Source organism: Rana temporaria, chromosome 8, assembly GCF_905171775.1.
Source record: "Rana temporaria chromosome 8, aRanTem1.1, whole genome shotgun sequence".
Classification (NCBI taxonomy): domain Eukaryota; kingdom Metazoa; phylum Chordata; class Amphibia; order Anura; family Ranidae; genus Rana; species Rana temporaria.
In genome coordinates this window covers 29,724,717-29,748,269 of record NC_053496.1, presented here as the reverse complement: position 1 = coordinate 29,748,269, position 23,553 = coordinate 29,724,717, and the positions used below count along the sequence as shown (strand labels likewise).

At 47.0% G+C, this 23,553-nt stretch overlaps 1 protein-coding gene across 1 annotated transcript in view; it reads left to right on the top strand.

Annotated features, from left to right (window-relative positions):
* Nucleotides 1-23,553, top strand: part of INPP5F (inositol polyphosphate-5-phosphatase F) — a 63,258-nt gene that overhangs the window by 7,932 nt on the left and 31,773 nt on the right. Inside the window, exons 2-6 of the mRNA XM_040361466.1 lie at nt 5,282-5,362; nt 15,022-15,158; nt 17,757-17,885; nt 20,136-20,303; nt 21,598-21,654. Of these exons, the coding sequence (XP_040217400.1) occupies nt 5,282-5,362; nt 15,022-15,158; nt 17,757-17,885; nt 20,136-20,303; nt 21,598-21,654 (572 nt within the window). The remainder of the gene's footprint in view (nt 1-5,281; nt 5,363-15,021; nt 15,159-17,756; nt 17,886-20,135; nt 20,304-21,597; nt 21,655-23,553) is intronic.

The following is a 23,553-nucleotide window of genomic DNA, read 5'->3' as shown; positions in this document are numbered from 1 at the left end:
GTCAATCATCCTCCGTCTGGATAGGAACGCCCATTCCCCGTGGGGAGTCGGTATCTTCAATGTACGATTGCACTGTGAGTACCGGGCTAAAAAAATCAAGACAGGCATACTGTAGCTCGCGCTACTATGCCTAATTTTATGCTAGAAGAAAAATATATATTTTTTTGTTTGTTTATAGGGTGAACCCCAGCTTTAATGTACACTACTGCAGTCGCTCCGACTTGAAAAAAGGTTCCTGTACGACTTCTAGGCGACTTGTACCCATTGATTTCAATGGAAGTCGCCTCCAAGTCGGATCCCCGTTCACAGTGAGGCAACTTTACAGGAGGTCGCCCAAGTGTAAACCTTTTCTAAGGCAAGCTCCTCCCTCCCACAGGGGAACTCCACGGCAAATTTTAAATAAAAAAAACGGCATGGGTTCCCCTCCAGGAGCATACCAGGCACTTAGGTCTGGTATGGATTTCAAGGGGAACCCCCTACGCTGAAAAAACGGCGTGGGGTCCCCCCCAAATTCAGACCAGCCGGTCAGGAAAGGGGGTGGAGACGGGCGAGCGCCCCCCCTCCTGAACCGTACCAGGCAGCATGCCCTCAACATGGGGGGTGCTTTGGGGCAGGGGGGCGCCCTGTGGCCCCCCCCCACCACAAAGCACCTTGTCCCCATTTTGATGGGGACAAGGGCCTCTTCCCGACAACCCTAGCCGTTGATTGTCGGGGTCTGCGGGTGGGGGGCTTATCGGAATCTGGGAGCCCCCTTTAATAAGGGGTCCTCCAGATCCCGGCCCCCCACTTTATGTGAATGAGTATGGGGTACATCGTACCCCTACCCATTCACCTGGTGGAAGAAAAATGTCAATAAAAAAACACTACACAGGTTTTTAAAGTAGTTTATTAGGCAGCTCCGGGGATCTTCTTCTGACTTCTCCCTTCTGCCGGTCACCACCGCTGTCTTCTTTCAGCTCTTTTACCAGCGGGGGCCCGGTCTTCTCTCTTCTTCTGACTTCGGGGGGTCTTCTTCCGACTTCTCTGCTCTCTTTTCCCACTCTCCGGTTCTTTTTCTCTTCTGCCGGGCACCACCGCTATCTTCTTTCAACTCTTTCACCAGCAGGGGCCCAGTCTTCTGCGTCGCCTTCTTCTCTTCTCCTCTTCGATGTTGACTCGACGCTCCCTTCCGCTGTAATGCCGGGTTTGCGGTTTGCAACGATTTATATAGGCCTCTTATGACTTCACAGTCCCAGCATGCTCCGGGTGGTGACGACATAAGGGGGCGGGGTAATTATGTCGTCACCACCCGGAGCATGCTGGGACTGTGAAGTCATAAGAAGCCTATATAAATCGCGCGAGCACGACTTTGGGAGGCAACTTGAACACGACTTGAGTTTGAATCGCAACTCGACTTACAACACGACTTGAAGTCGCCTCCAGGAGGGGGAACTCTATGCCAAATTTTAAATAAAAAACGCAGACCAGCCGGTCAGGAAAGGGGGTGGGGACGGGCTCTCCCGTCCCCACCCCCTTTCCTAATCGGCTGGTCTGCATGCTCGGATAAGAGTCTGGTATGGATTTGAGGGGGGGATCCCCACGCTGTTTTTTCGGCGTAGGGGGTTCCCCTTGAAATCCATACCAGACCTAAGGGCCTGGTATGCTCCTAGAGGGGAAACCCATGCCAGTTTTTTATTTAAAATTTGGCATCGAGTTCCCCCTCCTGGTGGCGACTTCAAGTCGTGTTTGTAAGTCGCTTTGTGATTCAAACTCAAGTCGTTATCAAGTTGCCTCCCAAAGTCGCGCTGAAAGTCGTGTTGCCCCAGTGTGAACCGGCTCTAAATGTATTTTATTGGGATTTTATGTGATAGACCAACACAAAGTGGCACATAATTGTGAAGTGGAAGGAAAATGATAAAGGGTTTTTCCATTTTTTTTTTTTTTTTTACAAATAAATACAGTTTTTATCGGCGTATAACACGCACCCTAACTATACGAGGGGAGTTTCAGGAAAAAAAACTTTCCACAGCCCCCTGCGTATAACACGCAGGCACAGTTTACACTCTATTTTCAGGGTAAAAAAGTGAGTGTTATACGCCAATAAATACAGTATGTGAAAAGTGTGGGGTACATTTGTATTCTGTAAAAAATGTTGAAAACCATTTATCATTTTCCTTCCACTTCACAATTATGTGCCACTTTGTGTTGATCTATCACATAAAATCCCCAAAAAATACATTTACGTTTTTGGTTGTAACATGACAAAATGTGGAAACTTTCAAGGGGTATGAATACTTTTTCAAGGCACTGTATATACGTTGATTGCAGTGACAGACATGAGCTGCAGCCACCCGGTGTAAGCAGACCTGTCCCTTACATATACAGTGCAGGGCGGGGTAGGTGTAAATATTATTGCATGGCTGGGGGTGGCAGGGATTTTCTCTATTTACTGTCATCATTGTGTTATGATGTACACCAGGCGTCATCCTCCCCTCCACCCTTTTTTCAGCTTGTACATCAAACTGTACATATCAAATTCCCCAAAAACATCATATTACACACTTGCACCTTTCTGTTTCCTTCTATGTGTCTTTCTCAACCCCTTCCCTGTCTTTGTATGTGTCTTTCCCCCACCAACTCTTTATTCTAGCCACCATTTTTTTTTTTTTTTTAATGTTTCTTCCAATCTTTTTATAGATCTCCATTCGCTCCTCCGCCATCTCTGTATTTACTTCCCTCTTACCACTAGGGTTGCCACCTCATCCCTTTAAAAAGGAACACATCTGAATTACACAGGTTCTGAGGCTAATTTAATGCAGATAAGGCACCAAGTGAGTTTAATTACCACCTTAATCAGCCACAGAACCTGTGTAATTAATATGTGTTCCTTTTTAAAGGGATGAGGTGGCAACCCTACTTACCACCTCTCTATCTGTCATTGGCCCCCCCCCCCCACCTCACCACCTATCATTGCCCCTAACCATCTCTCTCTTTCCATTCTCTTCCCATCGACAACTCTATCCTGTGCTTGTGCCACAGGTGTGTGCGTGTCTCTGTATTGTCCCCCCGTGAGGTATACGTGTCTCTGTATTGTTACCCCCCTATGGTGTGTGTGTGTCTCTGTTCTGTCCCCCCGTGTGGTGTGTGTGTGTGTCTCTGTTCTGTCCCCCCGTGTGGTGTGTGTGTGTCTCTGTTCTGTCCCCCCGTGTGGTGTGTGTGTGTGTGTCTCTGTTCTGTCCCCCCGTGTGGTGTGTGTGTGTGTGTGTGTGTCTCTGTTCTGTCCCCCTGTGTGGTGTGTGTGTGTCTCTGTTCTGTCCCCCTGTGTGGTGTGTGTGTGTGTCTCTGTTCTGTCCCCCTGTGTGGTGTGTGTGTGTGTCTCTGTTCTGTCCCCCTGTGTGGTGTGTGTGTGTGTGTCTCTGTTCTGTCCCCCTGTGTGGTGTGTGTGTGTGTCTCTGTTCTGTCCCCCTGTGTGGTGTGTGTCTCTGTATTGTCCCCCTGTGTGGTGTGCGTGTCTCTGTATTGATTGTCCCCCACCCCCCGTGTGGTGTGCGTATCTCTGTATTGTTCCCCCCCCCCCCCCGTGTGGTGTGCGTGCCTCTGTATTGTTGCCCTTGTATGGTGTGCATGTCTTTTCTGTCCCCCCACCCTCATATTGTGTGTGTGTGTGTGTGTCTCTGTATTGTCCCACCCTGGTGTGCATGTCTCTGTTCTGTCCACCCCCCTATAGCGTGTGCTGTGCGTGTCTCTGTATTGATTGTCCGCCTTTTGTGTGGTGTGCGTGTCTCTGTATTGTTGCCCTTGTGTGGTGTGCATGTCTCTGTATTGATTGTCCGCCCTTGTGTGGTGTGCGTGTTTTTGTTCTGACCCCCCCCCCCCCAATGTGGTGTGCGTGTCTCTGTATTGTTGCCCTTGTGTGGTGTGCATGTCTTTTCTGTCCCCCCACCCTCATATTGTGTATGTGTCTCTGTATTGTCCCCCCCATGTGGTATGCGTCTCTGTATTGCCCCCACCCTGGTGTGCGTGTCTCTGTTCTGTCCCCCCCCACCATATAGTGTGCGTGTCTCTGTATTGATTCCCCCCCCCCCGCGCGTGCTGTGCGTGTCTCTGTATTGTTGCCCCTGTGTGGTGTGCGTGTCTCAGTATTTTTGCCCTTGTGTGGTGTGCGTGTCTCAGTATTGTTGCCCTTGTGTGGTGTGCGTGTCTCTGTATTGTTGCCCTTGTGTGGTGTGCGTGTCTCTGTATTGTTGCCCTTGTGTGGTGTGCGTGTCTCTGTATTGTTGCCCTTGTGTGGTGTGCGTGTCTCTGTATTTTTGCCCTTGTGTGGTGTGCGTGTCTCTGTATTTTTGCCCTTGTGTGGTGTGCGTGTCTCTGTATTTTTGCCCTTGTGTGGTGTGCGTTTCTCTGTATTTTTGCCTTTGTGTGGTGTGCGTGTCTCTGTATTTTTGCCCTTGTGTGGTGTGCGTGTCTCTGTATTTTTGCCCTTGTGTGGTGTGCGTGGGTCTGTATTTTTGCCCTTGTGTGGTGTGCGTGGGTCTGTATTTTTGCCCTTGTGTGGTGTGCGTGTCTCTGTTTTGTTGCCCTTGTGTGGTGTGTATTTCCTTGTATCTATATGACGCCAGTTTGAATCCAGGAAAGGTGTGCAAGCTTGTGCCTCCCTGGGGAATATTAGAGAGGGCACGCTCATCACTCGGTCACGCTCCAGCTCTTCTCATCGCATTACATCTGGTGTAGGAATATAATGAAGAGAATGGTAATCGGAGACAACAAGAGAGGGGACCCTGGGCTGCAGTGTGTAATCCATTGTGATAGAGCTGAATCTTGTTTGATCTGTTCTGCACCAGAGGCTAGAAAATAGAACTCAGATCTTATATTTAGAGACTCTGACTCCTTTATATAGGAAGGCCAGTCACCCAGGCTCTGGGCAGTAGCCATGTCCAATACTGGTATGAAGTGCACCACCTGTATTTAGGGGCACATGACAAATACAGTATCTGCATGACCTATCAGTTCTCTGCAGCAGCACCCCTAGTGGTTGCTTTGTTGACTGTCGTGGGGTGGGCCTCCTTTATGTAGTGTGGGGCGCAGTTCCCGCACATTAGTGATGTAGAGTCTACGGTATATAGCAGTCCTAGTGGCCACATCATAACAGCTCATATCGGAAAATAATATGTAACCCTTTATGTAAATGCAGAATATTACTGATGCTATATACAGTAAGTACCTGGGAAAAAATAAATAAAAATAAAATATGTCTTATTGCACATGTTGCATAAATAATACTACATTGTCCTCCTCTTTGCAGCCACTGACCTGCTCCTGGCTTGGAATCCCATCTGTCTGGGATTGGTGGAAGGAATAATCGGAAAGGTACAGCTGCATGCTGGTGAGTGTATTATAACCCTTGACTATGTGATTGTGCTTGTTGGTGAGATCTTAGACTTCCCTTCCCGTTTTGTTTGTGTAATACACATTGCAAATTCTACGCAGTCACTTGTGTGATGAGAAGTCCCCATTGCACAGTTGATTTAATAAAAACAACCAAATGAATCCTATCTTCACAAAGGAGCCTGATGTGTTTCACTTGTGTTGTAGCAGATGTCCTAGAAAACCACCCTGGCCTGGAAATTTTGTGACTTAAAGGGGTTGTAAAGGTTGAAGTTATTTTATTTTTTTAAATGACAAACATCTTTAATTCCACTGTGCAGCTCGTTTTGCACAGAGTGACCCTGATCCTGGTCTTCTGGGGTCCCTTGGCAGCTGTCTCGGCTCCTCCCCGCATCAGCTAACCCCCTTCATGGGAATCTTTCTCCCAAGGGGGTTAGCTTGCGGGCGTGCTCCTGTGATGCAGCCGGCGGCTATAGCTGCCGACTGTATCACTCGGCCCCGCCCCCCCTCCCGTTGCGTCATTGGTTTGATTGAGAGCGGCAGGAGCCAATGGCTGCGCTGCTATCAATCATCTAATGAATGAGTCCAGAAGAGCCGAAAAGCCCGGTCGAGAAGCCTGCTCGTTCACGACGCTGGACTTTCGAGGGCTCAGGTAAGTAAACGGGGGGGCTGGGGGGCCGGCAAACATCAAATGTTTTTTTCATTAAGGTGAAAAAACATGAACCGTTCCTACCCATTTAAGGCAGAAACTCTAGCCGAAGATGTAGATAAAAATTAATAGCCCAATAAAGAAAGAATGGCAATATTGGCCTTTGCTACATTACTCACCTTCCTTTGCTGCATTACTCACCTTCAGTCCACAGATTTCCCCTGCAGTATATTTTTCTGCCCCTAGATGTCCTCAGTCTGATGGCTAACATCATTCACCCTGATCCCATGTTGTCCTGAGCCAACAGACAGATGCCCTCCAGTCCACAATAGCGAGGAGGGATGTCCTTAGAATGGTGAAACAAGAGTGATGTCCTCTGCCAAGCGAGGACATTGAGGAGGGAGACACGTGTCCTCTGTCAAGCGAGGACATTGAGGAGGGAGACACGTGTCCTCTGCCGGCCGAGAACATTGAGGAGGGAGACACGTGTCCTCTGCCGGCCGAGAACATTGAGGAGGGAGACACGTGTCCTCTGCCGGCCGAGAACATTGAGGAGGGAGACACGTGTCCTCTGCCGGCCGAGAACATTGAGGAGGGAGACACGTGTCCTCTGCCGGCCGAGAACATTGAGGAGGGAGACACGTGTCCTCTGCCGGCCGAGAACATTGAGGAGGGAGACACGTGTCCTCTGCCGGCCGAGAACATTGAGGAGGGAGACACGTGTCCTCTGCCGGCCGAGAACATTGAGGAGGGAGACACGTGTCCTCTGCCGGCCGAGAACATTGAGGAGGGAGACACGTGTCCTCTGACAGTCCAGAATGGAGATGAGATAGAGTTGCCCTCTAATGGGTCAGGATGGAGAGGAGTGAGAAAGTGCCCTCACAGAAGTGAGGGGGAATAGAGATGCCATCTGCCAAGACAGAATAGAGAGGTACTGGTACAGACTAGAGGGCAGGTAGTGACACCATCTGCCAGGACATAATGGAAGAAAATTGAAGGACGCCCAGTAAAAATGACCAGACTTTTATTGTGGCAGAGCGAGTTTGGCTGCCGCCTTATCTGAAGTATTTCCTGAGTTGGAATATTAAAACAGCTGCAGGAAAGACGTGGTCAGATAACACTATGAATGTCGGACGTCACTCTCTGATATACATAGTTGGATTTGTAGCTGTAGTTTAGCTGTACTGTGTATGATGATCTGAGGTCTTCAGCCACTCCTGAAATCCTAGCTGTGGGGTTGAGGAAATTCCTTCCTTTCCTGGAGGAAAACTTTTTAAGTAACTGTGAGAATCTAAAGCCGAGTGCCGCATTCATTGGAATTCTTCCTCCGGTTCAGTGAGCTTCCAACCCTGGCACTCCTATTGATTTGTGTCCTGTATATTCAGCCCCAGTACACACCCAACATCCATGCCTGCAGTGAGATGGCCCCTTCAGTACTCACAGCTATCCCCCCTTTTCTTTATTTTTACTTCTTCTGTAAGAGAAGAGCATTGGGGTCTTCTCAGAGCCGGTTCACACAGGGGCGACTTGGGATCCGACTTGAAGTCACCTCAAGTCGTCCCAAGTCGCGCTGTCGAGAAAAACAATGCAAGTGAATGGGAGCGGTTTTAATACACACGACTCAAGTCGCTCCGACTTCAAAAGAAGTTCCTGTACTACTTCAATCCGACTATTTGTACCCATTGATTTCAATGGAAGTCTGATCCAAGTCTGATCCAAGTCTGATCCAAGTCTGATCCAAGTCTGATCCAAGTCTGATCCAAGTCTGATCCAAGGCGACTTTCCAGGAAGATAACATACATTTCTCAGGCAAACCTCTCCCTCCCCTAGAGCTGATTGTTGTTTGATTGGCCACTGGAAAGTCTCCTGTCCTGGAGACGACTTCAAGTCGTGTTGTAAATCGCCCCAGATTGCCCTGTGGTTCATGCTCAAGTCGTGTCGGAGTCGCCTCTGAAAGTCGCGCTGGAAGTCGTGTCACCCTAGTGTGAACCGACTCTTTACACCCTTAGTGAGCAACTCTCTGCCTGCTCTTGCCCCCCCTCCCCCCCCGGCGTTCACTCCACCTTGCATTAATATTATTATTATTATTCAGTAAAACCTTGGATTGCGAGCATAATTCGTTCCGGAAACATGCTTGTAATCCAAAGTACTTGCATATCAAAGCAAATTTCCCCATAAGAAATAATGGAAACTCAAATGATTCATTCCACAACCGTTTATTCATAAGTCCTTCAGATTATAGTCCATATAAAAAGATTATAGCAATGTGATAGGTTCTGTAACCATAAAATGTCCTTCCACAAATGGAAGCCTCCACAAGGGGATTAGAAGCAAAATCCATCAGGAGTTCCAGAGTATAAAAGAGGAGAGAGGCCCCTCTAAGTGTAGCAAATGTTGTGCCTTCATTACATGTAACCATATTGCTACACATAAGCAATAAGTGCACAGAGCACCTTGAACCCTCATGGCAGCACACTAAATATATATATATATATATATATATATATATATATATATATATATATATATATATATATATATATATATATATATATATATATATATATATATATATATATAAAAACACTCAACGTGTGTGTGTATGTATGTTCCAGCATCACGTCCAAACGGCTAAAGATATTAACATGAAACTTGGCACACATGTTACTTATATGTCAGCAACAAACATAGGATAGGTGGTTTAACCCTTACCCACCCCCATTTGCCATGGTCGGGGTTTTCCTTTAAAGTCCCATTCAACTCTATGGGAAATACATGTTACTGCATAACTTCCAAACGGCTGTAGATATTTCGATAACACTTGGTCACATGTTACTTATATGTCCACTTAAACTATAGGATAGTTAATTTATCCCTTAACTACCCCCATTTGTGAGGGTCGGGGTTTTTGTTTAAAGTCCCATGCAAATCAATGGGAAATGTATGTTCCCACATAACTTCTGTACGCCTGGAGATATTTCAATAATACCTGCTACACATATTACTTATATGCCAAATAAAAATATATGACAGTTAAATTAACCCTTACCTACACCCTTATATAAAAGATGGGTATATTTATATTACTATGATTTTCCTCCCCAAAAGGTTAAGATAGGAAGACCGGGCAACGCCGGGTATTCAGCTAGTATATAATATATATGAGTAAAGTATAAGATCACCAGTGCTCCACTCTTAACACAAGGGGCAAAGACCATAACCAAAGTAGATCCTGGGTGTCAAGAGGACACCGATCTGTTTGACAATCTAAAATATTTGTCTACTATAATTGTTATAATACTTTACTAATGTATAACCCCCTCCCAGAGCATGCGCATTAACCCTTCAGTGACCATTCCATGGCACATATGTGTAAATCCTCAGTTTACAGTCCCCGACACACATGTACTTACCCCGCAGTGCCCTATCGCCAGCCCATGTGTGGTAACCCCTAGATGTCCTGTCTCCAGCTCATGTGTTTATAACCCAAGTGCTCCCCCCTTTGTTCATGTGCATAAACCTCTTAACACCCAGTCCCCAGCTCATGTGCATTAACCCATCAGCCTCCGTATGTGTAATTATCCTTCTTTTCCCAGTCCTCGGCATGTTAAGCGCTCAATGCCTAGTATCCTGCTATAGTGTAAATAAGAACAAAAGATGATCAGGACGGCCGCACTCCAATCCAACGTAACTTTAATGTAAAAAACTGGAAACAGGCACTACAAGTCACAGCAACGGAAGCTAGGACAGCTGACGCGTTTCACACTAATTTCAGTGTTTACTCATGATGAGTAAACACTGAAGTTAGTGTGAAACGCGTCGGTGGTCCTAGGTTCCGTTGCCGTAATTTGTAGTGCCTGTTTCCATTTTTTTACATTAAAGTTACGTTGGATTGGAGTGCGGCTGTCCTGATCATCTTTTGTTCTTATTTGCCATGTGCATTGTCAGCACCCTCAGTTCCTGAGAAGAAGATTTTCACCTGGAGCGGCAATTTCTGTCTCATCCTGCTATAGTGTGTTCGAAACCCTCAGCAAACAGTACTCCGTTATTATGCATTAAGCTTCTGACGCCCAGTTCCCCATAACTTGTGTTGGCCCCTCAGCTCCCAGTCCCTAATACATGTGCGCATGCTCATGCCTTCAGTGCACAATCCCAAATGCATGGCATGTACAGTAATAATAATATCCATATTGTGTGTCGAAGATCTCTTCATGCTTGTTCCCTAAACTGTTCATCTTTGCTATAATCCAGTGCGTTTCAAAAAGAATGACCATGCACCGCCAATCAATGAAACCTGTACTACTTGAATGGGCATGGCCTAGACTTTGAAATGATGACCCCTAGCTTCCAGTACTAGCACTCAGATAGACGCTAACCTTAGCTGGTAACAAGATGGTGTCTATGTAACCGAAGGCATTTTGTGTTGTTCAGTTTAGCAAGATTGGGTCCATAATAACGGGTTCTGCGTGCTCTTCGACTGCGTTTCGGGATTGATCCACCAGTAGCAAAGAACATTCGTCGCTGGTATAAACAATGGTGAACAGCGGCGCTAGAAAAGGTGATAGCATAAGGTTGTATGGAAACTGGAATATACACATGTAAATACATAAAAAGGCTTGGTGCAGTTTTTGGCTGTGAAGGTGAACTCTAGGTGACTGAGTTCCAAGTCCAAAAAACAGAGAGAGGTTGTGTTTACCTCTGACTGTAAAGGAGAGACCAAAGCTATTAGAGTTGCAATGTGACATGAATTCCTGAATGGTATGAGGCGGACCATCCCAGATAATGATATCATCAATGTAGCACCCATAGAAGGCCAGGTGGGCTGTGATCCCCGATGCACCTAGTCTCCCATAGGCCTATTGTGAGATTGGTGTTACTGGGGGAAAAACTGACCCCCATTGCCGTGCTTGTCTTCTGAAGGTAATAGTCATCTTCAAAATTTAAAGTACCGTATTTATCGGGGTATAACGCGCACCCCAAGCTTAGAAAGGTAGTTTAAGGAAAAAAGAGAAAACTTACATTTTTGCCCTGCGTCCATCGGCGGCCTTGTCCGGCGTCCGTCTGCGGCCTTGCGCGGGGTCCGTCCGGCCTTGTCCGGCGTCCGTCTGCGGCCTTGCACGGGGTCCGTCCAGCTTTGTGGGTGTCCGTCTGCGGATTCCTTGCGCGTGGTCCGTCCAGCCTTGTGGGTGTCCGTCTGCGGCTTTGGAGGTGTCCGTCTGCAGCCTCCATCCAGGTGTCCGTCTCCGTCCAGCGCGTCCGTCTGCGAGTTCATCCACACCTTACCCGGGGTTGCAGCGGTGTTTGTTTTTGGATTTGGCGCCTCGGCCGAGCCAGGAAGAGCCGGATTTCCTGTGTGTTCGGCTTCTCTGGGCTCCTCTCGCGTGGCTGCGTGCAGAGCCGAGCGCGGCCGAGCCTAGCCGAGTGCGCAGTACGCTCGGCTCTAGGCTGCAGCGGGCGGAGCCTAGCCGAGTGCGCAGTACGCTCGGCTCGGCTCTAGGCTGCAGCGGGCGGAGTCGAGCCTAGCCGAGTGCGCAGTACGCTCGGCTCGGCTCTAGGCTGCAGCGGGCGGAGTCAAGCCTAGCCGAGTGCGCAGTACGCTCGGCTCAGCTCTAGGCTGCGGCGCTCAGAGACAGCGGGGATCGGCGTATATCGCACACCTGCGATTTTCCCCTGATTTTAAGGGGAAAAAAGTGCGCATTATACGCCGATTAAATACGGTAGTTATGTTCCAGACAGAATCTAGTGGCCGCCAGAATAAATTGACTGTCTGGAGTTGATCTCGGTATACTCGGATAGAAAATGCAGAACTGCCTGGAGTCTCGCCTCATGTGAGATTGAAGTGTACAAGGAGCACACATCTAAAAAGACCCACAAGTATGTTGGTTCCCAAGTGTGTGGTTTCAATAACGCCAAATAATTGGTGCCATTCCGGATGTAGGAGGGAAGGATTAATAAGATTCTTGTGTACCTTGGAAAGATGGTAAAAATAGGGTACATTATAGTAATAGAGAGGGAAGAAAAGAAAAAGGCGCACCAGCCTAGTTTGTTACCGTTATAAACAATTTAATGGAATAAAAAATGTAATAAAAAACTACTCACAAAGAAAGCAGCATAGTAGGCTTATCAACACTGCTGTAGTGAATACCCTTCGAACCACACTCCAAATGGGGGGATGAAGGTGTGTCACTGCCGGCTGACGAGTTTCGAGGCTCAAAGGACCTCTTCATCAGAGCCCAGCCGCTCTGATGAAGAGGTCCTTTGAGCCTCACACGCTACTACTATGCTGCTTTCTTTGTGAGTAGTTTTTTTATTACATTTTTTATTCCATTAAATTGTTTAACGGTAACACACTAGGCTGGTGCGCCTTTTTCTTTTCTTCCCGCTCTCTTGCCACCAGGATATTCCCCATCCATGAGGGGCAGCAAGGCCTTTGTTACCGTTTTTGGCACTTTTTTTTATGGAACACTGACTGTTGGACAATCCACTCGTGCGCAGGAGTATTTTTTGTTTTTCTGTGTTCTAAAGTACATTATAGTATTCTCTATGGAAAAAGGAAGCTTCAGATTTTCAAAGAACTCCTTCAGATAAAGCCAAGTCTTGCATTCCCTGATGTAATCTGGTAAGGGATCGGTTTAGTATATGTGTTGTAATCGGAAAGGAGGCGGTGCGATTTATCAAGATAAGTGGCTCGGTCTTGGATCACTATACCACTGCCTTTGTCTTCCAATTTAATGATTATGTGTTCATTCTTGCTTAACCTGTTTATAACTACACTTTCTTGGGATTGGCTTTATGTGCCGGTTTGGAATTAGAGTTTTGGCATATATTCAGAAGTTCTGAGTTCTACCACCTGGTAAAAGCATTATATGTAGGGACCTTTATTATGTGTAGGGATAAAATTTGATTTTGGCTTAAAGCGGTGTTTCACACTGCAGAACAACTTTTTAGCATAAAATTCGGCATAGTAGCGCGAGCTACAGTATGCCTGTCTTAATTTTTTTTATCCCCGTACTCGCTGTGTAATCGTACATAGAAGATTCCGACTGCCCGCGGGGAATGGGCGTTCCTTTCAAGAGGGAGGGTGATTGACGGCCGGCTCTGGCACGTCACGCTCCCCGAAGACAGCCGGAGTAGGTCTCGGCTCTTCACGGTGCCTGCGCACAGACTATGCGCAGGCGCCGTGAAGAGCCAAGCCTATTTCGGCTATTTCCAGAGAAGCGTGACGCGCCAGAGCCGGCCGTCAATCACCTTCCGTCTGGATTGGAACGCCCATTCCCCATGGGCAGTCGGAATCTTCTATGTACGATTACACAGTGAGTACGGGGATAAAAAAATTAAGACAGGCATACTGTAGCTCGCGCTACTATGCCGAATTTTATGCTAGAAGAAATTTTTTTTTTTTTTTTTTTATAGGGTGAACCCCCGCTTTAAGTGGCATGTTTAATAGGTGGAGAATAGGCTAGTTGTTGGGATTGCGGAATTTGTGCCCCATCGTCACAATTTTCCCATAATCCTACCAGATCACTCAAGGCTTGTGTATTAAATATGGTGTCAAGCTCTGGGGTGGTATCGGCATTGACAACAATGGCATCTCTTTGTTTAGTAGCCCGTAATTTATTCTAATCTTTGAAGATGGTAAATTAATTGGGCTGAACTGTAGGGGAAAAAATAAGGCCTTGTTGTAGTAGTGATAGCTCATCGTCTAAACTTGGTAGAAGCCAAATTTATAGATCTTTACAGTCTCTGCATTTTCTTTGGGTATGGTTTGTTTAGAAACCTCTCTAGCAATACACACCAAACTGAGCATGTGCAGAGTGCCCCCAAGGCTCTGTACTATCAGCAGATGGAGTGGGGACAGTAAAATAAGGGGAGGATCAGAGAAGACAGGATCAAACAGCCTTTTTATGCAGAGGATTAACCCCTTAGGTTCCACAGTGAGTATACCAGGCATGCTTTACTACATATACAGATTGATTTTACTGTTGTGGGTTTAATAACACTTTAACAGTCTGTAATTTATGTAACACATTTTTATTCTATAACATATATTTACTCACACAATAAAAATGAAATATTGTATGTGAAGCCTTTCACTTGCACACAATGAGAACAATCGGTGACCTGCACCCACCCCAGACATTCATCACATTAATAAATGGGCAAACATTTGCTGGTCATTTATTAATGTCATAATTAGGCTCTTGACATAAATCGGAATTCTTGCCAGCAGATTTGTAAAGCTCACTAGAGGATAATGAAGCGCGATGTTTTTTGTGACGTTTGACGCACCCAACGTCTGTTACTTAGAATACACTGCTGATCTCTGGGAATTGTGAAATACATGGGGGGGGGGGGGGTTGGGTGCAGCTGTGCATAGTAACCAAACAGCTTCCAGGTTTCATTGACTATTCGTAATGGAACACGCTGAAGGTAGAAGCTGATTGGCTTTTGCGATTTCAAAAAGTAGTTCCTGTACTACTTTTTGCGATTTCGGGACGATTTACATAAAATTGCGGCCGAAATCGCGGCGAAATCGCGGTAAAATCGCACATTTTACCGCGATTTTGAATTCGCAGCAGTGTGAACCTAGGCTTAATGTGTGTTAGAAGACTGATGGCTCCATTCATATCCAGAGGGCCTGCCGGCTGACGCTGAGCGTCCAATCACTGCCGGCTGACGCTGAGCGTCCAATCACTGCCGGCTGACGCTGAGCGTCCAATCACTGCCGGCTGACGCTGAGCGTCCAATCACTGCCGGCTGACGCTGAGCGTCCAATCACTGCCGGCTGACGCTGAGCGTCCAATCACTGCCGGCTGACGCTGAGCGTCCAATCACTGCCGGCTGACACTGAGCGTCCAATCACTGCCGGCTGACACTGAGCGTCCAATCACTGCCGGCTGACACTGAGCGTCCAATCACTGCCGGCTGACACTGAGCGTCCAATCACTGCCGGCTGACACTGAGCTGTCAAGAGGAGAATCAAATGATGTTGTCTATTTGTTCTGCAGATCTGCCTTGGTGGTTGCTGCTCATCCGTCAGAAATCCCTCATCGGTGTCCTTCCCAAGGGCCATGAGATCTACAAGATCACCAAGATTGCAGTCGTCCCGCTGTCTACGGCTGAGCCGCAAGACCTGGAGCTGGATGTAAGTGCCCTAGATGGCTATTGTACTGATTTTAGGGTAGCGTTTTTTAGGTGGCGTTTGTACAATTTCAGGATGGACTTAGGCAGGGCTTGACAATTCGCATGCACCAGAAGGTGCACCAAAATAAAAATGTTATTGAAAATTCAGGATGCACTTGGCTGAAACCTGAAAATGACACTTTAAACAAAAAAAAATAAATAATAATAATATAATATTGTGTGTGTGTGTGTGTGTGTGTGTGTGTATATATATATATATATATATATATATATATATATATATATGTGTGTATATATATATATGTATATATATATATATATATATATATATATATATATATATATATATATATATATATATATACACCGTATTTATCTGCCTATAGCTCGCACCCCTAATCTAGAAGGAAAATTCCTGGGAAAAAAAAATTAATTGCTTACAGTTTTGGTGTCTTGCCCGGCGGCTGTGCGCGGCGTCCGTCTGTGGCTTCCTCGCGGCGTCCGGCCAGGTGTCCGTCTGCAGCTTCCTCGCGGGGTTCATCCAGATGTCCGTCCAGTTCTCCATCCGCACATTGCCCGGGGTTGCGGCGGTGTTCGTTTTTGAATTAGGCGCCAAGCCGAGAGGAGCTGGATTTCCTGTTTGTTCGGCTCCGCTCCTCTCGGGTGGCTGCGGGCGTAGTGGAGCGTAGCCGAGTGTGCAGTACACTCGGGCTTGGCTCGGCCCTAGGCTGCGGCGCTTGGCGCCCAATTCAAAAAACCAAACACCGCTGCAACAGTATCGGCGTATATCGCGCACCCACGATTTCCCCCTGATTTTAAGGGGAAAAAAGTGCGCGGTATACGCCGATAAATACGGTATATATCAGGGATATGCAATTAGCGGACCTCCAGCTGTTGCAGAACTACAATTCCCATAAGGCATAGCAAGACTGACAGCCACAAGCATGACACCCAGAGGCATGATGGTACTTGTAGTTTTGCAACAGCTGAAGGGCCACTAATTGCATATCCCTGGTATATATTATAAATTATGTTTTTTAAACTGTACTTTTCGGTTTCGGTGTGTGTGTGTGTGTGTGTGTGTGTGTGTGTGTGTGTGTGTGTGTGTGTGTGTGTGTGTATATATATATATATATATATATATATATATATATATATATATATATATATATATATATATATTTACACACACACACAGCTGGAACGTAAATTCCGAGAATGTAAAAACATTTAACAATTTAAATGGCATACTAATAAACCAAACTTATCGGCTGCACGTTAGAGTAGGTATCAACGAGTCTGGTAAATTTGTCGCTGGCTGTGAAATAGGAAGTAGGTGAAAGCATCAAATCTGAATAAATGGCTTTGTCTGCCTTTATCGCCGCCTTTAGCGCACGTAAAGCTCAAGAAAAATGCATCCCTTTAAATTCTGTCTTCACGCTGATCTTGCTTGGTGCTTTTTGGGCACTTTGGTATTTTTGCTCCCGTTGAAATGCATTGAAAATACAGCAAGGACGCATCAATAACCCACCGAGTTGTGTTTTTGAGTCACGTGACCTATGGTAAAATCGCATGCGTTTTCGGTGCTATTATCGGCAAAATGCTGATTAACCCTATTTTCGCCAAATCTTTTTTTAATTCTAGTCCTGACACCTAGGCTTTTGTCAGCCCATTCACTATTTCAGGGATGCACAATTTCTATCGCCCGACACCTGGGACATGCAGTTCCGGGTGCTGGGCAGGTAGTTTATTTTCTACATTTAGCCCTGCTGCGGGCAAGCAGTGCAGCTCTGATGCCGCCCGATTCCTTCCACAGACGCAGAGGTATCTGCGAGCCCGAGAACATTATAGCGGGGGCTGCAGGATAGAGGGGATGGAGAAAGTGGACACACGTCCGATTTCCTCCCCACCTTGTTCCTGGTCCGGATGCGAAGTGCACGGCGTCACTTCCGGGTCCCGTTTACAGTTTACCCCCCCGGGATGGACGGGATAGAATGTAATGCCGTGCAAACCGTACTGCATTATATTCAGTGGCGCACAGGGGAGACATGCAGGGTCTTTCAGATCCTGCATGTCTCATTAAAGAGAACATGTCACCAAAAAATCATCACATAGGGGACTTTTTGTCCCCTATGTGATAAATGAAAGGGGTAAGAACAATTTTTTTATTTCTTTAATTGTAAACATGTAAAGTTACCCCCAAGCATGTAAAATCCCTTTCCAAATTGTCTATATTGTAAGGACCCCCACATATACACATGTACAAACGCATGTGTTGGGGCGCTAATGCATGAAAACATCAATTTGTGCTACACATTACATATCGCCACGCACGCGCACAAGCTGGCTACTAAGCTTTTTTAGCTGGCTCCTAGATTCAAAGTAAATTTGTCAGGATCGAAAAGTGACGGAAGGCTTTGTACAAGTAATACTGTTTCTTCTTGTGGAGAACGATACAATTTTAGATTCAGTAGATTAGAGAATATTCTGGGTGAAGATGAGAGACAATATTGATGTTGGTTGTTGTATACCGAGTAAATGTCAGATGATGTGCCATTTGTTGGCTTTCTGATCACCAACCTGCTTTTCCATTTTTCAGCTGTGTAAGAAACATCATTTCGGTATCAACAAACCAGAGAAGATCAGTCATTCTCCAGACGACTCCAAATTCCTTATGAAGACCTTCACACAGATCAAATCCAATGTCTCTGCTCCCAATAAGAAGAAGGTCCTGCCATTTATTTCTCCCAGCATGCAGCTGAAATGTGATGACTTTATTATAGGGAGAAGACAAGTAGTGAGGACTATGGGCAGTGTGTGCAGTACAGGGAGGGAAGAAAGTCTGTGGTTTGCGGAAGGTTCCCTTGGTACAAGTCTGCATCGTATTATCACGCATGTAGGAAGGTTTGCGGGGGGGGCGCCCATAACATGTGGTGGTGCACAGAGTTAGGTCTTGTAACGAAACTTCCCACACTCCACTTTAGTGCTTTTTCGTCATATATCGCTTCCTCCCAGTCTGAATATAGATATCAGATATTCCAACCACTGACAACTACAAAACAAGGCAATACTCGTTTGGTTTGTGATTTATTTGAGATGACATACAAATATATACAGAAGGCTGACAATATAAAACTGTAACCAGTAACCTAATTACCGTATTTCTCGGTGTATACCGCGCAATTTCGTGGGTGCGCGATATACGCCGATCCCCTCTTTCCCGCGCCGAGTTTGAATACTGCGCCGGCATATATCGAGCGCAGTACACTCGTGTATAGTCGGGCAGTCTCGGCTCCTCCCGCGCTCACGTCCTGGACGTACAGGACGTGAGCGCGACAGTAGCCGAGCCTGCCCGAGTGTACTGCGCTCGGTATATGCCGGCGCAGTATTCAAACTTGGCGTGGGAAAGCGAGAAACGAGCGAGGAGGACGCCGCAGAAGGACGCCGGACCCGACGAATAGGACCCCCGAAGCCGCAGACGGATGCCGGACCCGACGAGGCCGCCGATGGACGCCACGCAAGACACCAAAACTGTAAGTACAAAAATCTTTTTTTCCACAGGAATTTCGGGCCAACTTTAGGGGTGCGCGCTATACGCAGGAGCGCGCTATACCCCAATAAATACGGTAACATGAGCTAGTTTACTAATCATTTACCTAGACGAGGCGACTCAGAGATATGAACTTTCAGGGTAGACCTGCCATCTTCTACCTCACTTGACTATACAATACACATTATCAAAAATATCAACACAGAACGCCTTCATGCCACAGCCGGGTTAATTGGCACAAACAATGGGTGAAAGACTCTTAGAAGCCACACTAGTAGAAACAGGAGACCCAGGGCTTTCCAGATCTCATTAATCTGCATTCCTTTCACATACATCTGCTATATGAGTCCCACACAGGCAGAGACCATCATGACCTCCTTAATAATGTCCCTTTGCATTACATAACAGAATATCTTTCTAAATGCTGGTCGCTCCCTCAAATACCAGGGCCCATAGTCGGTAGGCAAGAGGCTAACATTCAGTCCCCTCCAAAAGCCTCTGTCCCGGGTGAGTCTATCACAGGTCTGAGCATGTGAGAGCAGAGCAAAAGGGTGCCCAGGGCATGTGCATGGGGGTTTGTAGTGTGCAAATAAGGGGCGGGTAGGTGTTGGCATGTTATGTGAGTAGGGGAAGCACCGGGGGGCTGTAGATCACATGAGAAGGTGCATAAAGGGGGAATGTGGGGTGTGTTGGATTTTTCTCTAATTTTGCATATTAATACTTCACTCTCAATCAACATTGACTATTTTTAATCCCTATGCTGATAGCTTTAGTAAATAGATTAAAACAAAGTAAATATGATATGCTTTCCAAACTTTTTATTTTTTTTAAGAGAAGTCTGGGGTTTGGTTTTTCTTCTAATTCATACTTAAAGCGACCAACTTCCTTATACTTGTAACAAGTACAGTCCGCAATTTGTTTTGTTTTTTATGCTGTACGTACCTTGTAATCCATCTTTTCAATCTACTTCTCCCCGCGGGAGTAGGCTTTTCTATGCCTAGGGGGATTGTCATCTGGGAGGTCGCCCAGATGATTGACGTCTGTCCCCCCCGGCGGATAAGGCCCCCGCCCCCCGTATTGCATAGGCGCGCACGAGTTACGGGGTTTCCGAAAAAAGCCGAACATGCAGAGATGCGAGTCTGCTCTATACGGCGCCTGCGCTCTCCATGTTCGGCTTCTTTCGGAAACCCCGTAACTGTGTGCTGGAGCTCCCTCCTCTGTCACCTTTTTTTCTCTTGGTGCCAGAAAAACTTGTCAGAAGTGATTCATGCAGATAGCAGAAGAACGGGCAGCAGACAGAAATAAGACAAGTACACAATATAGAGGGATATGCTTTGTTCATATTTCTTGTCTGCGGTTTGCAACCACTCTAATATGCATGATTTTGTGGTTTAGGATCTACATCTGATATCTCTTATTGGATTACAGGTGAGGGAAAGTAAGGAGAGGGAGAAGCTTGAGCGGAGGCTGCTGGATGAATTGTTCAAAATGTTCATGGACTCGGACTCCTTCTACTACAGCTGGACCTACGACCTGACCAACACTGTGCAGAGGCAGAGCACAAGTGAAAAGACTGGGCTACCGCTATGGCAGAAGGTAAGTACCTACAGGGGTATGTCTACCTACTCCATTTTTTCATTATGGGCATGGTGCTGCTTTGATGGAGGTTGAGTAGTGAAAGAACGCGAGTGTGTTTTCCTACTACATCTACATGTTGGGCCCTTCTACTGTGTGTTAGCAGTGTGGGGGCGCCTGATCATGTGCTGGGCAAAAGGGCTCCACATCGTGTTGGTGGACTAGAGGGGTGCTACTATTTGTGTGTTTATCAGGGTGAAGGGCTCTCCTCTGTGTGTTTTTTGGAATGGTGGGTTCCCTGTTTGTGTTGCCTAATGGGCACCCCTATTAGGTGTTGAAGGTGTGAGGGGCGCCACCATTATGTGTTGTGGTGCGAGGGGCACCACCGTTGTGTGTCGTGGTGCGAGGGGCACCACTGTTGTGTGTTGTGGTACGAGGGTCACCACGGATGTGTGTTGTGGTGCGAGGGGCACCACCGTTGTGTGTCGTGGTGCGAGGGGCACCACCGTTGTGTGTCGTGGTGCGAGGGGCACCACCGTTGTGTGTCGTGGTGCGAGGGGCACCACCGTTGTGTGTCGTGGTGCGAGGGGCACCACCGTTGTGTGTCGTGGTGCGAGGGGCACCACGGATGTGTGTTGTGGTGCGAGGGGCACCACCGTTGTGTGTCGTGGTGCGAGGGGCACCACCGTTGTGTGTCGTGGTGCGAGGGGCACCACCGTTGTGTGTCGTGGTGCGAGGGGCACCACCGTTGTGTGTCGTGGTGCGAGGGGCACCACCGTTGTGTGTCGTGGTGCGAGGGGCACCACCGCTGTGTGTCGTGGTGCGAGGGGCACCACCGCTGTGTGTCGTGGTGCGAGGGGCACCACCGCTGTGTGTCGTGGTGCGAGGGGCACCACCGCTGTGTGTCGTGGTGCGAGGGGCACCACCGCTGTGTGTTGGAGGCATGTGGGGTGTGATTCGGCACTGTAAGGGGGAGTTTATGTTTGTGTTTTGCTGGCATAGGGAGTGCTTCTGGTGGTCTGCTGGCAATGCGAGTGGCGCTCCTGTATTTGTGTTGGTGGCATGAGGAGAACACCTAGTTATGTGTTGCCTGTGTGGGGGTCATTACTTGTTGTGTGTCCTGTTTCAGGGGTGCTCCTTGTGTGTCAGCATTATATGGGTTGTGTGATAATAGCTGGGATGGGGGTGCTCCTGGTTGTGTGTTTGGCATGAGGGGTGTATGTCGGCGCTGTAAGGGGTGTTGGCAACATGAGGGGGGAGATCCTGGTTCTGTGTGCTTTGATTCGGGCCTCATTTTCTTCTTTGTCATTGTTAGGTGGATGAGCGATTCTTCTGGAACAGACACATGCTGCAGGATCTCATAGAGCTCCAGGTGAGATATTTGTATGACTTCCACACTATCAATCCCTATTATCCAGAAGTGACCTCATACATAACTATATTGTCAAAAGTATTGGGGCACATGAACTTTAATGGCATCCCAGTCTTAGTCTGTAGGGTTCGGTATTTAGTTGGCCCACCCTTTCCAGCTAGAACAGCTTCAACTCTTCTGGGCTGTTCACAAGGTTTAGGAGTGTCTATGGGAATGGTGAGGTCAGACACTGATGTGGAGGAGAAGGCCTGGCTTGCAGTCTCCGCTCTAATTCATCCCCAAGATGTTCTATCGGGCTGAGGTGCCAGACAAGTCAAGTTCCTCTACCCAAAACTCGCTCATCCATGTCATTATGGACCCTGCTTTAAAGCACTGGTCCAAACCATTTGGTGGAGGGGGGATTATGGCGTGGGGTTGGTTTTCAGGGGTTGGGCTTGGCCCCTTAGTTCCAGTGAAGGGAACTCTTAAGGCGTATGCATACCTAGACATTTTGGACAATTTCATGCTCCCAACTTTGTGGGAACAGTTTGGGGATGACCCCTTCCGGTTCAAACATGACTGCGCACCAGTGCACAAAGCAAGGTCCATGAAGACATGAATGAGAGAGTTTGGGGTGGAGGAACTTGACTGGCCTGCACAGAGTCCTGACCTCAACCTGAATTAGAACGGAGACTGCGAGCCAGACCTTCTCGTCCAACATCAGTGCCTGACCTCACCAATGCGCTTCTGGAGGAATGGTCAAACGATCCCATAGACACACTCCTAAACCTTGTGGACAGCCTTCTCTGAAGAGTGGGCCAACTTAATATAGAACCCTACGGACTAAGACGCCATAAAAAAAAAAAAAAAAAAAGTTCATGTGCGTGTAAAGGCAGGTGTCCCAATACTTTTGACAACATAGTGTATATTGTGGATTAGTCAGGATTTTGGAACTCTGTTGCTGGTTTTTAGTTCCTCATCACAGTTCCAGCTTATTATGAGAAATGACTAAACGGAACAATGAGTCAGTAAATTAATTTTTTTATTTTTTAGTTTTGATGGGAATTTAATCATTCGGATATTTTATTGGAGGTATTGATTAGAATATCTAATAACTATATTTTCATTCCATATTTTACTTTGTCAAACCACATAGATTGTTAATCTTACTTACCAGAAATGACTGTTACTAGGCAGATCGTCCTAATCTGCCACTTTCTCATCCACGGTGATGTGGAGGCTCGCTGCCTTCTGGGACACACCGCCCATTCACAAAGCGCCGCGCGTCAGAAAACAGGAAGTGAAGCCGCAAGGCTCCACTGCCTATTTCCCTTAGTGAGGATGGTGGCCCCGGGACCTGCTACGATCGATGGATCAGCCTCGGGCGGCCGACATCGCGGGCACATTGGACGGGTAAGTGTGCTTATTAAAAGTCAGCAGCCACAGTGTTTGTAGCTGCTGACTTTAAAAAAAATAATAATAATTTAATTTGGACCTCCGCTTTACTATATAATAGGGTGATCGGAAATCGGCAAAATCCATGCTGGTCACTGAGATTTGTTTTATGTTTAGTAGAATCCATTCTCTCTCAACCCGCACAGGATCTCCTGTACCTCCTGGCTGTCACAAAACCCCAAGCAGTTTTTAAAAGCTTGGGGTGGAAACCTCTAAGGCAAGGTGTCCCCAAACATTCAAAACAGAGGACCAGTTAACTGCCCTTTTAAATATTGGGGGAGCCGAACTGTGCCAAGTGGGAGTAGAAAATGCTCTGGCATCGGTGGGAGTTAATAATGGCAAAGACATGGTGGTCAGTGGGAATAAAAAAAAAAAAATTACATCATTGGTGTTGGTGAGAGGAATGGTGCTCAATAATTGGTGTCTAACGGAATGACCCTTGACACCCAGAGACTTTTGAAGGAT